General features: G+C 43.8%; 1 protein-coding gene across 3 annotated transcripts in view; it reads right to left on the bottom strand.

The window, feature by feature from the left end:
* LOC106611956 (slit homolog 3 protein) overlaps positions 1-15,982 on the bottom strand; it is a 458,837-nt gene extending 442,855 nt beyond the window's left edge. The window contains exons 1-5 of one of the 3 annotated variants that reach the window (XM_045724038.1): positions 15,884-15,968; positions 15,621-15,702; positions 15,230-15,439; positions 3,502-3,573; positions 53-124 (exon numbers count right to left, since the gene is read on the bottom strand). In XM_045724038.1, coding sequence (XP_045579994.1) covers positions 53-124; positions 3,502-3,573; positions 15,230-15,439; positions 15,621-15,655 — 389 coding nt within the window. In that variant the 5' untranslated portion in view covers positions 15,656-15,702; positions 15,884-15,968. Of the gene's footprint in view, positions 1-52; positions 125-3,501; positions 3,574-15,229 lie in introns of all 3 variants that reach the window. The other 2 variants (XM_045724037.1, XM_045724040.1) reach the window with 2 other exon arrangements.
* Positions 15,983-16,663: the final 681 nt, after the last annotated feature.

Below are 16,663 nucleotides of genomic sequence, written 5' to 3'. Positions count from 1 at the left end.
GTCTACTGCAGTGACTGCTGGGTAGGGAGGTAGGTCAGCTAGGGATACTTACAGTCTCTCCAGCTGTTTGAGGTCCTGGAACGCCCCCCTCTCGATCACGGTGATCTGGTTGTCCTCTAGGTGCCTGACAGAAAAGAGAGAGACAACATAATCAATAAATACAATTACATCAGTATATAAAGGCCATGCTCTCACACAATGGGTTCAAGGCAACATGGGGTAAAGGCCAAGCTCTCACAACATGGGCTGAAGGCCATACTCTCACAACATGGGGTAAAGGCCATGCTCTCCCAACATGTGGTAAAGACAACATGGGGTAAAGGCCAAGCTCTCACAACATGTGGTAAAGACAACATGGGGTAAAGGCCATGCTCTCCCAACATGTGGTAAAGACAACATGGGGTAAAGGCCAAGCTCTCACAACATGTGGTAAAGACAACATGGGGTAAAGGCCATGCTCTCCCAACATGTGGTAAAGACAACATGGGGTAAAGGCCATGCTCTCCCAATATGGGGTAAAGGACATGCTCTCACACCATTGGGTAAAGGACATGCTCTTACAACATGGGTAAAGGCTACATGGGGTAAAGGCAACATGGGGTAAAGGCAACATGGGGTAAAGGCAACATGGGGTAAAGGCAACATGGGGTAAAGGCAACATGGGGTAAAGGCAACATGGGGTAAAGGCTACATGGGTAAAGGCAACATGGGGTAAAGGCTACATGGGTAAAGGCTACATGGGTAAAGGCTACATGGGGTAAAGGCAACATGGGTAAAGGCTACATGGGGTAAAGGCAACATGGGGTAAAGGCTACATGGGGTAAAGGCAACATGGGTAAAGGCTACATGGGGTAAAGGCTACATGGGTAAAGGCAACATGGGTAAAGGCAACATGGGGTAAAGGCAACATGGGGTAAAGGCTACATGGGGTAAAGGCAACATGGGGTAAAGGCAACATGGGTAAAGGCAACATGGGTAAAGGCAACATGGGGTAAAGGCAACATGGGGTAAAGGCTACATGGGGTAAAGGCAACATGGGGTAAAGGCTACATGGGGTAAAGGCTACATGGGTAAAGGCAACATGGGTAAAGGCAACATGGGGTAAAGGCAACATGGGGTAAAGGCTACATGGGGTAAAGGCAACATGGGGTAAAGGCAACATGGGGTAAAGGCTACATGGATAAAGGCTACATGGGTAAAGGCTACATGGGTAAAGGCTACATGGGGTAAAGGCTACATGGGTAAAGGCTACATGGGTAAAGGCTACATGGGTAAAGGCTACATGGGATAAAGGCAACATGGGTAAAGGCTACATGGGGAAAGGCTACATGGGTAAAGGCTACATGGGGTAAAGGCTACATGGGTAAAGGCTACATGGGATAAAGGCAACATGGGTAAAGGCTACATGGGGTAAAGGCAACATGGGGTAAAGGCTACATGGATAAAGGCTACATGGGGTAAAGGCAACATGGGGTAAAGGCTACATGGGGTAAAGGCTACATGGGTAAAGGCTACATGGGGTAAAGGCAACATGGGTAAAGGCTACATGGGGTAAAGGCAAAATGGGTAAAGGCAAAATGGGGTAACGGCTACATGGGTAAAGGCTACATGGGGTAAAGGCAACATGGGTAAAGGCTACATGGGGTAAAGGCAAATGGGTAAAGGCAAAATGGGGTAACGGCTACATGGGGTAAAGGCTACATTACTCTAGTCAGTCTACCCTCTGCTCCGGGAACATCTTGTCATGGATCCCTAAGGTTTTCCAGATGCATTATAAGGCAGAATATCTCCAACTCCATGGATATTCTGTGTTTATATATGTGTCTGTGGATATTAAGACCAATTTAGAGTGACATATTTGAGAAGCATATGAATCCCAGAGTGACTAATACTCAGGGTGACTCGATACAGCCAAGGTCAAATGTAGAACGTGGAAACACGAGACAGAAAACATACGCTTATAATGTGGAATTCCGATCTTTTGGCAGGAGGCTATCAGTTATAAATGGTATTTTAAGCAAATGTTTATATGTGGCTGTTTTAGGACCATTAATTTATGTTTTTGTCATTTCAGTTTGTCAGCAGAGATGACACAGTTCGCCTCATCATAGGGAACTGTTTAGACTTACACCACAGGTTTCCAGACCTAGCCATCGGCGTAGCCAAAAGCCAACCGCTCAAATACCAGTGGATTGGCCTCAGATGGAGCTAGCAAAGCAAAGTCCAACATGTTCAGCCCAGAATGAATTACCTTCTTTGGCCTGTACCTTGGATCCTGATCTGATGTATTATAAATCTGATTCCCACAACCCGGGGGATCAGACTCACGCTGATTGATTTACTGATATTTAAGTAAGGATTCTCCGAACCCACCAGTTGGTTCTGATGGATTCATGTGTATCGTGTAGTATAATAGTATTGTTTTCTGGAAATAATGTATTTTCCATTAGCAATTCTCTATCATTAAGGGGGTTTCAGAGAGATAACAGCCCAAAATTACGGGACCACGGAATCCAAGGGTAAAACCCTTCAATGTGTGTGTGTGTGTGTGTGTGTGTGTGTGTGTGTGTGTGTGTGTGTGTGTGTGTGTGTGTGTGTGTGTGTGTGTGTGTGTGTGTGTGTGTGTGTGTGTGTGTGTGTGTGTGTGCATGATTACCGTGTGTGTGTATGTGTGCACATGTACTCAGATGAAGTAGATCACATAGGTAATCACCCCTCACGTGCTACTCTCTCTCCCTCCTAGATAAGGCTCTCTTACTCTGAGCTTCCCAAGGCCCTTTACATCCACATGGTTTGGAATAGGAAACGTCAGTCCTGCTAACCATGAACCACATAAAACAGGCAGTGGACCTGGCTGACAGTACTGCAGGACCTACACTGCTTATTACCACTCCTTGGGCGCTTTGGTTTGCCGTTTATTTTTACCCCATCCTTTTACAGGCTCTTACTCAGGAGGTAAACAGCACCGAGATGTCCTTAGATTACAGTCATTAGTTCAGCACAGTCACACATGCTCTCTATTCAGCAGAGAGGGGAGGAAAGAGGAAGCCCATCGAGTCCATCAGGACAGCTCCAAACAGATGAGTGTCAAATACTTTCCTTTGAAAATCATCAGAGTGATGGTGGTGAGAGAAGTTGGAGTATTTTACTGCATGTCATTACCAGGTAAAAGGTCCAAATACTATGCTTTTTAACCAAGTCTAAATTGTGTAATTATGCTTGGTTATTTCAAATGGCTATAAAGACTATTCCCCCTATAGTCACCATCAGTTAAACATAAACATATTACATTCTAAATTACCTACTTAATCACTATAAACTGTTTCTTTAAATGTTTTACTAATGACACTACTGAATACAATGAAGACACATGACTGAGTCCATACTTAGTGGCAACACATCTATTACTGAGCTACATGTTCATTGACAGAAAATATCTATGTTATTGTGTCTTATTGACATTATCATGCATATTATTTGTGAAGGGCAGAGAGTGCTTACAGAACTCGCAGGTTCTTGATGCCAGAGAAGTCCACTTTAGAAATCCTGGTGATGTTATTCCTGTCCAAATCCCTGAGAGAAGGAGAGAGAGAGAAAGAGAGAGAGTGAGGTAGAGAGAGAAACAGAGAGGGAAAGAGAGAGAAAGTTAGAGAGAGGAGAGAGAGAAGGAGAGAGAAAGAGCGAGAGGGAGAGAGAAAGAGAGAAAGAGAGAGGGAGAGAGAGAGAAAGAGAGAGAGAGAAAGAGAGAGAGAGGGAAAGAGAGAGAGAGAGAAGGATAGAGAAAGAAAGAGAGGGAGAAAGAGAGAAAGAGAGGAGAGAGAGAGAAGGAGAGAGAAAGAGAGGGAGAGAGAAAGAGAGAGAAAGAGAGAAAGAGAGAGAGCGGTTAGAAGGATAATCACACATCATCATAATCCTGTTCAGTCTATCAGTTCTCTCTCCAGTTCTCTCTCCATAGAGCAGGGCTGGGTAATTCCAGTCATTGAGGGTCTGATTGGTGTCACAGTTTTGCCCCAGCCCCAGCTAACACACCTGACTCCAATAATCACCAAATCATGATCTTCAGTTCAGAGTGCAATTTAATTAATCAGCTGTGTTTGCTAGGGATGGAGAAACAGTGTGACACTAATCAGGCGCTCAAGGTCTGGAGTTGCCCACCCCTGCCATAGAGGATGGTATTGCCGATGTTCCCTGTGGAGGATTGCCCTGGAGATGTGGAGCAGAGCAGAGCAGAGCAGGTCCCCACCCTCTCTCCAGTCTCTCTCTGCCCTGTGCCCTCTACCTAAGATGCTGGGGGACAAATCCTTTAATCTCAGACACTCCTTACCTGACTGGGCAAAGAGGGCCCCTCCAGGAGTCTGTGCTCAAACCTCAAACACACCAGGGCCTGCAGGTAAGATGCTAGGGCACTCATCTCTCTCTGTGTGTGTGTGTGTGTGTGTGTGTGTGTGTGTGTGTGTGTGTGTGTGTGTGTGTGTGTGTGTGTGTGTGTGTGTGTGTGTGTGTGTGTGTGTGTGTGTGTGTGTGTGTGTGTGTGTGTGTGTGTGTGTGTGCGTCCGTGTATATGTGTGTATGTTTGCGCATAAGCCTGCCCTAACTATGTCAGTGTGTATTGTATACGGTCCATACTGACGATGTGTACGTAGGACAAGGCTGGAGCATGAGAAAGAGCTATAACAAATAGACGTTTCTGTTTGAGAGAGCTAGCTACTTCAAGTTACTTCTGATGGGTCTTTCTGAAATTGGGGTTGTTTTTCTCTTCGGAGGCAAAAGCTTATCTTGTTTCCAGACTGTTGCTCTGTTTTAATTATTTCTCAGAATGTATATATCTGTTTTAACTACTTCTCAGAATGTATATATCTGTTTTAACTACTTCTCAGAATGTATATATCTGTTTTAACTACTTCTCAGAATGTATATATCTGTTTTAACTACTTCTCAGAATGTTAATGTGCATACAATATGGATTCTGACTTATTCCCTCTATGTTTATTGGTATATTTCCACAGAGAGAGAGAGAGAGACCGGCTGGGCGGCGCACAATTAGCCCAGTGTCGTCCGGGTTTGGCTGGGGTAGGCCGTCATTGTAAATAAGAATTTGTTCTTAACTAACTTGCCTAGTTAAATAAAATAAAAAATAATCATAATTTTAAAAAACACACACACAGAGCCTGGTCTCCTGACCTTGGGTTCAGTGTGTTTCTCATAGTATACGTAAACATTTATAAATCTGATGTAAAGACATATTGGATTTCAAAAGGCTTCCCCAGCTCTGCACATAAAGAGCTCGAATGGGAGCCATACTATGTCTTTAGAGAGGACAGAGACCTGACAGACTACTGCCTCTCCTTCACGCTCCTTGTTCCTCTCTCTCACCCTCTCTGTGTTCTCTCTCGCGCTGATATTTCTCTCTCTCTCACACTCTCTCACCCTCTCTCTCTCACACTCTCTTTCTCTCACACCCTCTTTCTTTCACCCTCTCTCTTTCACCCCCTCTGTCTCACCCTCTCTTTCTCTCTCACCCTCCCTCTTTCTCTCTCACCCTTTATGCTCATTCTATTACCCTCTCACCTTCTCTCTCTCTCTTACTCACCCTCTCTCTCTCCCTCCCTCTCTCTCTCCCAATCTCTCTCTCACTCCCACACAACACTATCTCGCCCTTATTCTCTCTCCCCTCTGATAACTCAGCTTTCATTCTCCCTCGCTCTCCAATCTCTCCTCTCTTATATCCATCCTTCACTGTTCCCAGTAACTGTCACAGTGTGGAAAATGTGGGATTATAATCAGGAATCGCAACACAACGAACTCAATTAAACCAGCTTCTATCAGGCTCCTTTAAGTGCTAATGTGTGGGTCACAAATCTACAAGCCTGCTGGTAATTGTTTGTTTTTATTTGTGTGAGGGATAAGGTGGCAATCCAAACAACAGGTGTTCAGGGCCTCACAATGCCCCTGCTCCCCCACGCAGACCAACCCACCCAATCAAGGCCTTTAAACCACTGAACCAACTAGTCTTGGCCCGAAGTTGACAGACACGTTTTACTTTACCTCGGGCTAAATCACTTAGAGGAGCACTTTATTGGTACACACCGACCAACTGGACAGCAAAACACAGTTCTTATGGCCCAGGAACATTATGTTGCACAAACAACATATCGGGTGTCACGTACCAAAAAGGCCCCCAAAGCCCATTCAAATCCATGCAAGAAAAAAAAGTGTATATATATACACAAACAGTCTCTCTCTCTTTTTCCATCTAACGCTTCGCTTCACAATGCGTTTCCTGCTGTAACCTCGTGTTATTTTCCTCAAAGCCACAGTCGTCTGGTCTTCTACAGCAGATAGGCATGCTCCATTTCCTTCTCAAGTCTCTGAACCATGGTTGGAATCTTAATTGAGTTCCTCCTCTGGCGCTTGGGACTATTTGACAAAGATTTTCGTCAGTGGAAAATTCAGACCTTCGCCGAGTATAATCTTCCACACAACACTTCAACATAGTCATTCAGCGCACCGGCTCCTGAGATAAAGCAGAGCAGTAGGTAGGAATGTATGTGCACGGCCATTGAATGTGATTGAACATTATAATGTCTTTCATTTCCATTGTATAAGGATGAACGTGGACAGAACTGATTGAGCACACTCTTCCTAATGTCCTTACATGACCATATTACAGTACACACTTGATACGTCATTGTACAGTTAACATGGCAAACATTGTAGAGTTATCATGTTCATATATGAATGGCCATTTAGAATGATTTCTTTTCCTGTACAAATCTGCACATGCCATGGAATGATGGCAATCATCAAACGTATTTCCAAAGTACAAGACATGTGAGACTTTTTGCAGCTGATGCAATGTTTTTCTAAGGCTCTTATCGGGATATTGGTGGTTTCCAGGGTGGAACTTCGCCCATTGCTCTCTCCTTCCCTCCCTAACACAGTCCTCCCTTCTTTTCCAGAACATAACAGTGTGCTTTCCTGTTTGAACACTGTTTCATTGTTATCTGTATTGTCTACTTGTTCAATGTTTGTGAAGTCTTGATTGAGGTTGTTTGTAATGTCTTGTTAATTGGTGTTGGACCCCAGGAAGATTAGCTAGCATTATGGCGTTAGCTAATGGGGATCCTAATAAAAATTACAAAAATTGTGACAGATCAAATAGGGAGGTTAGTATGGCTAGTATGGTTAGTATGGCTAGTATGGTTAGCATGGCTAGTATGGTTAGTATGGCTAGTATGGCTAGTATGTTTAGTATGGCTAGTATGGTTAGTATAGTTAGTATGGTTAGTATAGTTAGTATGGTTAGTATGGCAAGTATGTTTAGTATGGCTAGTATGGCTAGTATGGTTAGTATAGTTAGTATGGTTAGTATGGCTAGTATGGTTAGTATGGCTAGTATGGCTAGTATGGTTAGTATGGTTAGTATAATTAGTATGGTTAGTATAGTTAGTATGGCTAGTATGGTTTGTAACCCAATCACAAGTCTGAGGAATCAAATATTCCGTCTGCCTTTCATCTCCTCCGCAAGGGAGTTGATGCAACACACACACACACACACACACAGGTGCACACACACGTAGACACACACGACTGGACACCAATATCACTGGACAAAGATATCACTGGACACAGACATCACTGGACATCAATATCACTGAATTCTTAAGGTGACAAATCATCCCTAACAGCTATGTGAACAGTTCCACTTCGAAACCCAATACCATAAACACCTACACAACATAGGCAGAGTCAATAGATCACTTTAGCTTGGCAAACATCTTTAAACTAGAGGTAGTTAATGGTAATAACTGCAAGGCAGCCACCATGACTGCAAATAAACAAGACTTGAGCAACACTTTAAATACATTAAGTGAGGACTCGCACACCAACAGACAGGAAAATATATATAACCAAGCAGCCAAAACCCAGTGGGCAAAAACTGATTGAATCAACATTGTTTCAACGTAATTTGTCAACGTATTGTGACGTGCAATCTATGTGGAAAATACATTGGATTTTAAAAAGGTCATCACCTCTTGTTTTGAGAGTGTCAACCACAGGGTCTTGTCATCATCGTAACCAATTTTCAACACAGACAAACCTGAAGTTGAATTTGTACCTTTGAAACAATGTCAGATCTTCAATGCTTTATCCAATATAAAAGAAACAATAGGCTGGGCAGCACCTCCTACTGGAGAGTTGATGTACCTACAGCTATTCATTTGGTCTCCCATCCAGCCCTGCTAAAATATGATATTTGTCACCGACTACTACCAATGTGCTATCGTGAGAATGATGATTGAGAAATCTCTTAATAACTAAATATATTCACTGCTGCTATCAAAGTCATTCGAAAGGGAAGGTTTAACAGAGCAAATGAAATGGAACCAAACTTTAACAGTCATATCATCAATGAGGCTATTTAGGAACATACAGCATTTGTAAAGTCATCAACAGCTATTGTTTCAATTCAACTAAAAATAGACAATACATATAGGCCTATATGTATAAGAATAGTCCAATTGTCTAAAATAGATTTTTGGTTGCGATGGAGATATGAATCCAACATATCAATTACTAATTTGTAGACAAACTGGATATTGAATTGTGTTTGGTTGTCAACGCAACCAAATATCAACATTTAGAGGAGCTGTATCTTCTGCTTGGATAGTTACATTTACATTTTAGTCATTTAGCTGACGCTCTTATCCAGAGCAACTTACAGTAGTGAATGCATACATTTTATACATTTTTTCTCCGTACTGGTCCCCCGTGGGAATCGAACCCACAACCCTGGCGTTGCAAACACCATGCTCTACCAACTGAGCGAAACAACCCAGTTGAATCTGTGCCACTGACAGAGTCTGGCTTTAATTCCAGTTTGTCTACAAATTAATAATTGATATTTTGGATTCACGTCTCCATCTCATCCAAAAGTTAAAGAATAGGACTAAATCAAAGTTTGGTTTGTTTCTCATGGTCTGAGTCTTTAGGTGCCTTTTGGCAAACTCCAAATGGTGCCTTTTACTAAGGAGTGGCTTCCGTCTTGCCACTCTACCATAAAGGCCTGATTGGTGGAGTGCTGCAGAGATGGTTGTCCTTCTAGAAGGTTCTCCCATCTCAACAGAGGAATTATAGAGCTCTGTCAGAGTGACCATCGGGTTCTTGGTCACCTCCCTGACCAACGCCCTTCTCCCCCGATTGCTCAGTTTGGCCGGGCGGCCAGCTAGGAAGAATCCTGGTGGTTCCAAACTTCTTCCATTTAAGAATGACGGAGGCCACTGTGTTCTTGGGGCCCTTCAATGCTGCAGATATTTTTGGTACCCTTCCCCAGATCTGTGCCTCGAAATAATGCTGTCTCGGAGCTCTACGGACAATTCCTTCGACCTCATGGCTTGGTTTTTATTTGACATGCACTGTCAACTGTGGGACCTTATATAGGCAGGCCTGTGCCTTTCCAAATCATGTCCAATCAATTGAATTTACCACAGGTGGAGTCCAGTCAAGTTGTAGAAACATCTCAAGGATGATCAATGGAAACTGGATGCACCTGAGCTCAATTTCAAATCTCATAGCAAAGGGTCTGAATACTTATGTAAATAAGGTATCTGTTTTTTATTTTTAATACATTTGCAAAAACGTCATTATGGGGTATTGTGTGTAGATTGACAAGGATTTTTTTTATTTAATACATTTTAGAATAAGGCTGTAACGTAACAAAATGTGGAAAAAGTAAAGTGGTCTGAATACTTTCCGAAAGCACTGTATGCCACATCACATTTCAGATCAAGCACTGCTCGGTATCTCCAACCTTAAGAGACACCACTTCATCACTGTCCTGATGATGACTCATGGAATGCATTTCTATTCGCTGGGTGAACAAAGATGGCCAAAGTGAAGATGACAGCAACATTCTGTGCCGTTTTCTATTGTTTATGAGGCAGTGTGAGCAGGACAGGCTACATCTCACTGGGACTTTGGTTTTCTAAATATTTTAATTACCGGATGAGTTCCCAGCTGAAGGACACCCACTTCTGACTCAGCACAACTTACAAGAATATTTCATATTTTCTCCGGCCGCGTCTGTTTACTTCAAGATGGTTTATTTTCAAAGGGCAGACAGGCAGGCAGACAGACAGACAGACAGGCAGACAGACAGACAGGCAGGCAGGCATACAGGCAGACAGACAGGCAGGCAGGCAGGCAGGCAGGCAGGCAGGCAGGCAGCTGGATCATCCTAGTGTACCTTAGTCAGCTGGATCGTCCTTAATCAAATAAAATTGTATTTGTCACATGCTTCGCAAACAACAAGAATAGACTAACTTACTTATGGGCCCTTCCCAACAATGCAGATAGAAAGAAAATAGAGAAATAACAGAAAAGTAATAACACGTAATAATACCCAGCATACCTCAGTCAGCGTTTGCAGTACTGTACAGTCCAGTCCAGTCCAGACCAGTACAGTCCATACATGACTCCTTAGATTACATCTGTACAGTAAACGTCAGAGGTGACAGGGGAACTTTTAACACTTTGTGTGAAACTCAATCTGACAGGCCTCCCAGGACTCATCTCAGGCAAATTGCTCCTGAGCTGTCCAGGGCTTGAGGTGCAGAAGACGCAGAGCCTCATGTAAACCAAGAAAGATGGAAGAAGACTAGCAGGAAGAGAATCAAGTAGCCAGGACACAAACACACATTAATTAGGTGAACTGGCAGAGATACAAAGGAATGAGGACAGTGTTAAAACACAACTAAGTCACAAGCTTCGGTTGTGAACACTAATAATGTTCCTAAGGAGTAAGGAAACCTAAGGAGTTAACCAGACCCCCAGCGTTACAGTATACAGCTAAAGAGAGAGTTGTTAAAGCTCAGGGCTGCTTATGGTCCACTAATCTGACGAATCATTCCTCATGAAACACCATCAACAGGAGCTTCACATGTTACTGCCTGGACATCCTGCCTCTCTAAGGGAATATTACCCCCGATCTAGACGCCACATACAGTCACTCCCCCATCAACATCCTGATCAACTCAAGGTACATGCAGTGATTCCTGGCTCCATACATTGTTTACTGGGTTGCTAGCTGCAACGTAATGTTTGGGGCCCTTGCGCATCAATGACAAAGGCACCAAAACATGCAGAGAGTTATCCATATTTGGTAGATTGGGATAAACACTTTGTCACATCAAGCTAAATTCAGCGAGAGCTGAGAATATAAAGGATGGACTGATGGGACAAAGCAAAGGGCCTTGATGTGTTGCTTTGGTAACAGAACCCAAACAACAAAAAATGGGTCCTTGTTAACCTAAAATGGCCCCAGGTTCACAAACTCTTAAGAGACTTTCAAAACCAGTCTTGCATTAAAGCATGACACACACTTGGACGAGTTCTGAACTTCTGTGTTCCTACATTTTGGACTAATCTCTTCAAGGATACATTCGTGACTTAGACCACTTTCGCTCTACACTTAACTCTGCAACAAAAAGTCTGCTCCCCTCCCCCCCTCCCTCCCTCCCCCCCTCCCTCCCTCCCTCACTCTGCCAGCTTTGGCCTTTGAAGTGCTGGCTGAAATAAAGCACCTCCAAATATTTTCCACGGGAGATTTTTTTTGGAAGGTGGACGGCTGATATTTCCCAGAAGGCTGACGTTAGCTGTGCCCACTGGCAGTGCCAGCATCAGCCCGCCAGGCAAGTTAAAGTCATTATCAGACAGTTCAACAGGTCAACCAAGACACCAACTCTAGAACATTCACATACTGACCCTCATGACCTACCAAGTGCCACTACAAGACAAACTCAAATTAAGCTGAAACTCATTCACCACTTAGGCAATGGATTTGGAATGTAGCAGCATGTAGTGGTGATTTTGTACTGTAGGCTACAAATGGTCTAGGATCAGTTCATCCTCTGTGTGAGTGTAATATGGAGTTGATTAGCAGTGTAAGTGGGATGATGGATGGGTTAAGTGTTGGTAACCACATACACATTGCTCTCAGCTGACAGCCTCCCACCCACCCTGAGAGTGTTGGTGGACTGTGGGTGTGGCTGGGCTGTAGTTCGTCCATCATGGCCCCAGTAGCATCAGCGTGATAAGAGCCAGGAGCACTCCAAGGTGTTCTGGGAACTCTAGCAGGGTGTGAATTGCACCCCGGAAAAGAGGTGACTGTTCCACCTTGGCCACCATCATTAAGCCTTCACAATCCTTCTGCTCAAACAAGATGCAAATGACATCTCAAGTGGCCCTGAGTATTGACAGATCCAAATTGATTGGGCTTCTAATTTGCTATTCTATACGAGCTGGGCTGGCATTCCCCTTAGGGAAGCAGGCATTTTCAACAGACATGTTTCCTGCTTTTATTACGTTAACACACATTTCCCATCAAAACAACCGTAGTCTAACTACTTTTTACTTAAAAAGATATGAACAAGGCTCATTGCTGCCTCCTATCCACAACTACATTCAAATGTTGCATGTTAAAACAACTTGACTGGCAACTAAATAAAGAAAAGATCAACACTTTTTCCTAAAGGGACACACAATCCCACGTGGTATTATTATTTATTTTCTCTGTTTCAAATGTCTAGGTCACTCTCTCAAATTCAACAGGTCTTTGGTCAAATAGCCTCTGGCTAATGCAAACATGCTTTACTTTCATACCACTTCCAAGCAAAAAATATTGTTTGTTGTTGCAGTACCTCATGTTTTGTATCCCCTGAGGTCCTTAAGCTTCTTAGTTATGCTAGATAATAGGTTCCATCTCCTAGAATCACCAGAGGTGGAAAAACTGCATTTTCAGGGATTGCAGGACCCACTTCCCCCATGGAATGCAATTTCATACTATGTCCTCAGGTTAATATGGCTGAGGCTGCTAATTCTTCAGGTTAATGTGGCTAAGGCTGCTATGTCCTCAGGTTAATGGGGCTGAGGCTGCTAAGTTCTCAGGTTAATGGGGCTGAGGCTGCTAAGTTCTCAGGTTAATGGGGCTGAGGCTGCTATGTCCTCAGGTTAATGTGGCTGAGGCTGCTAAGTTCTCAGGTTAATGGGGCTGAGGCTGCTAAGTCCTCAGGTTAATGGGGCTGAGGCTGCTAAGTCCTCAGGTTAATGTGGCCGAGGCTGCTAAGTCCTCAGGTTAATGGGGCTGAGGCTGCTAAGTCCTCAGGTTAATGGGTCTTAGGCTGCTAAATCCTCAGGTTAATGGGGCTTAGCCTGCTAAGTCCTCAGGTTAATGTGGCTGAGGCTGCTAAGTCCTCAGGTTAATGGGGCTTAGGCTGCTAAGTCCTCAGGTTAATGTGGCCGAGGCTGCTAAGTCCTCAGGTTAATGTGGCCGAGGCTGCTAAGTCCTCAGGTTAATGTGGCAGAGGCTGCTAAGTCCTCAGGTTAATGGGGCCGAGGCTGCTAAGTCCTCAGGTTAATGGGGCCGAGGCTGCTAAGTCATCAGGTTAATGGGGCCGAGGCTGCTAAGTCCTCAGGTTAATGTGGCCGAGGCTGCTAAGTCCTCAGGTTAATGGGGCCGAGGCTGCTAAGTCATCAGGTTAATGGGGCCGAGGCTGCTAAGTCCTCAGGTTAATGTGGCCGAGGCTGCTAAGTCCTCAGGTTAATGGGGCCGAGGCTGCTAAGTCCTCAGGTTAATGGGGCCGAGGCTGCTAAGTCCTCAGGTTAATGTGGCCGAGGCTGCTAAGTCCTCAGGTTAATGTGGCCGAGGCTGCTAAGTCCTCAGGTTAATGGGGCCGAGGCTGCTAAGTCCTCAGGTTAATGGGTCTTAGGCTGCTAAGTCCTCAGGTTAATGTGGCCGAGGCTGCTAAGTCCTCAGGTTAATGTGGCCGAGGCTGCTAAGTCCTCAGGTTAATGTGGCCGAGGCTGCTAAGTCCTCAGGTTAATGTGGCTGAGCCTGCTAAGTCCTCAGGTTAATGTGGCCGAGGCTGCTATGTCCTCAGGTTAATGTGGCCGAGGCTGCTATGTCCTCAGGTTAATGGGGCCGAGGCTGCTAAGTCCTCAGGTTAATGGGGCTGAGGCTGCTAAGTCCTCAGGTTAATGGGGCTGAGGCTGACTGGACTGGAAAGAAAGTACAGGTTACAGCCACAGGTCAGACTACTGGTACATTTCATAAAAGTGCCAATGCACATGACACAAGCATACAATGGCAAGCCTAGGCATATCTAATATGTTAACAAACAGTTTACAGTTCGACCTTTTTATTGTCACAATCACAAGTACAGTGACAGGCTTAACTTGCAAGCTCTACCAACAGTGAAGTAATTAAATAGCATAACTAATTAAACAAGGTATATTATAAGAAAACAGGAGAAATAAGAGAGGAAGCTATATACAGGGACAGCTATATACAGGGTCAGCTATATTCATGGTATGAGGCGGCAGGTAGACTAGTGGTTATAACATTGGACTAGTAACCGGAAGGTTGCAAGATCAAATCCCTGAGCTGACAAGGTAAAAATCTGTATTTTTACCCCTGAACAAGACAGTTAACTCACTGTTCCTAGGCCATCATTGAAAATAAGAATTTGATCTGACTTGCCTAGTTAAATAAATGTTAATAAGTGTACCATATTACGTGTTGGATTCAGAAACAGTGCCTGACAGGCAGGCCGAAGGACACTGTCTACGGGTCATCCCTGCCTGAATATTACACCCACAAGCACCGCAGACGGGAGGGTAGGGCGACACCGTGTACTAGCTAGCTATCACACAGTGTCCTTCGCTCCTGCCTGCCGAACACCTGCCCTCGCCGTTGTTAACAGAACTGCGGGAAAACAGTTCCCGACTGTTGGGGGCAAAGGACACAATCTACAGGTGTACTTGCTAGCTAGCTACCGTCTTCTGTGGGGTTTATCAGCGGCTGGCATCCAATGTTTTTGTGCATTAACGCCACCTACTGTATTGCAGCATTGCCACCTCCCACCTGTCCCAACTTAAGAATTGATCAATAGAAGTATAAAGAGGGGTTTCTGCAGACGCAGGAATGCCCACATGCCCACATGCAGGACCACACTGAATTGCGGCCGCAATAGCACCCATCTTGGGCACGCAGGCAAGGCAGGTGCCAGATGTGTCGCATCTTCATATCCTTATTACTGTTTGCAACCACTATCAACAGGCTCGGCATATTATTAAATTAGGCTACCCACTCATACACCACCTAGCCTCTGACAATATAAATGGACAGAAGAGCAGTGGTGTGATGATGCGCGAAGGGTTTTGTGTTACTTACAAACGTTCTGCGTTCCTAGGTATTCCTTTTGGCACGGTCCTGAAGCCTTGACCCTGGCAATCCACATGAGATCCAGAGCAACTGCATTTGTGAGGACATCCATTCACCACGGCAGCGCACAGCAATCCGCACATCAGAACCCATATCCCCCAGTGATATGCCGTCCACTTCTCATGCACATTCGGTAGCATGGTATCCACCGTGGCAAAACTAGTATTTAAAACGAAAATAACGAAACACTAAAGAAAAAATGTTCTAAAAGGTGGAATCCCCAAAAGGTATACTCAACTATGTCGCAATAAAAGGTAGTTGCAGTTAAATTAATTAAAGGCTAAAAGGTCCAGAACCTAAGAATATGAATAGATCAAATCAGTTTCTCAAAGTTAAGTACCTTCCCAAACAAAATCGATGCGGAGTTGCGCTCATTCAAAGTCCGATGCGTGTTCTGCCCTTTCCTCACCATTGATACAAAACTGTAAAAATATTACAGAATGAAAAAAAATATTTACAATGCAATTTCAAAACAATCTTCATTCGGATGCGTACGTAATTTCACTTATAACAATCTTCATCAGTAACTATCCCAAATGCTTAATAGAAGAAAAAAAATCCAATAGACAATTAGTTTAGTACATAAAGTTTCAGATGTGATACCAATTTCTCAGTTGTTGAGGTAACTCCAGCTAGTACGCATCACACAGTCCCATTCCAATTGATGCCATTTTGAAACAGAACTCCAGGGGAGCGAATGTAGGCTGCAGTCTGCGAGACAACTCATACCTATTTCCAACCCCCAAATTCAACACTTCAGATTCCTACTGGTTCGCACTGCGTTGATGTCACTATAAGCAGAAAATAAGTTATTATTCTAACTTTTTTTAATGCCCCTCATGTGCACTTTACGATCAGTAAGTCAAATAATAAAGTCTATGGAATTTTGGAATGAGTTACAAGCAATGAGTTTGCAATTGATGAGTTACATGGAAAACTTTAGAAGTTTCCATTTTAGGTCCAACATTTGTGTGCATGTGCAACTAACGGGACTTGATCAGAGAAGGTTATATTTGTGGATTTTACCTAACGAGGTGATATAGCCTAGTGTACTTTTAAATTAGGCTATTTGTGCCCAGATACTGTGAATCTTGATTGAGAGTTTCTAGTGGCAGGGTGTTGTTAAAATAGAATTGGACATGACAATGCATTTAGAATGACTTGAGTGACAACGGCAAAGACACCGCTTAAAAATAGTTATGCAGTAGCCTATATATTAAGTTGAAGGCAGCAATGAAACAAAGAATGGTTGCCTACTTTCTCATTTTGCTGACCCAGGCTTTATCAAGTATTCTGACCATAAAAAGCAATTCCTTCAATTACTTATATAAATAGCAATAGGCCTGTATCTCAACTAAATTGAAATTGTTGTAAGAAAGTGGC

This window comes from Salmo salar, chromosome ssa09 (genome assembly GCF_905237065.1).
Source record: "Salmo salar chromosome ssa09, Ssal_v3.1, whole genome shotgun sequence".
NCBI lineage: Eukaryota > Metazoa > Chordata > Actinopteri > Salmoniformes > Salmonidae > Salmo > Salmo salar.
The sequence above is the reverse complement of the archived record's forward strand: the minus strand, read 5'-3'. Positions and strand labels throughout refer to the sequence as shown.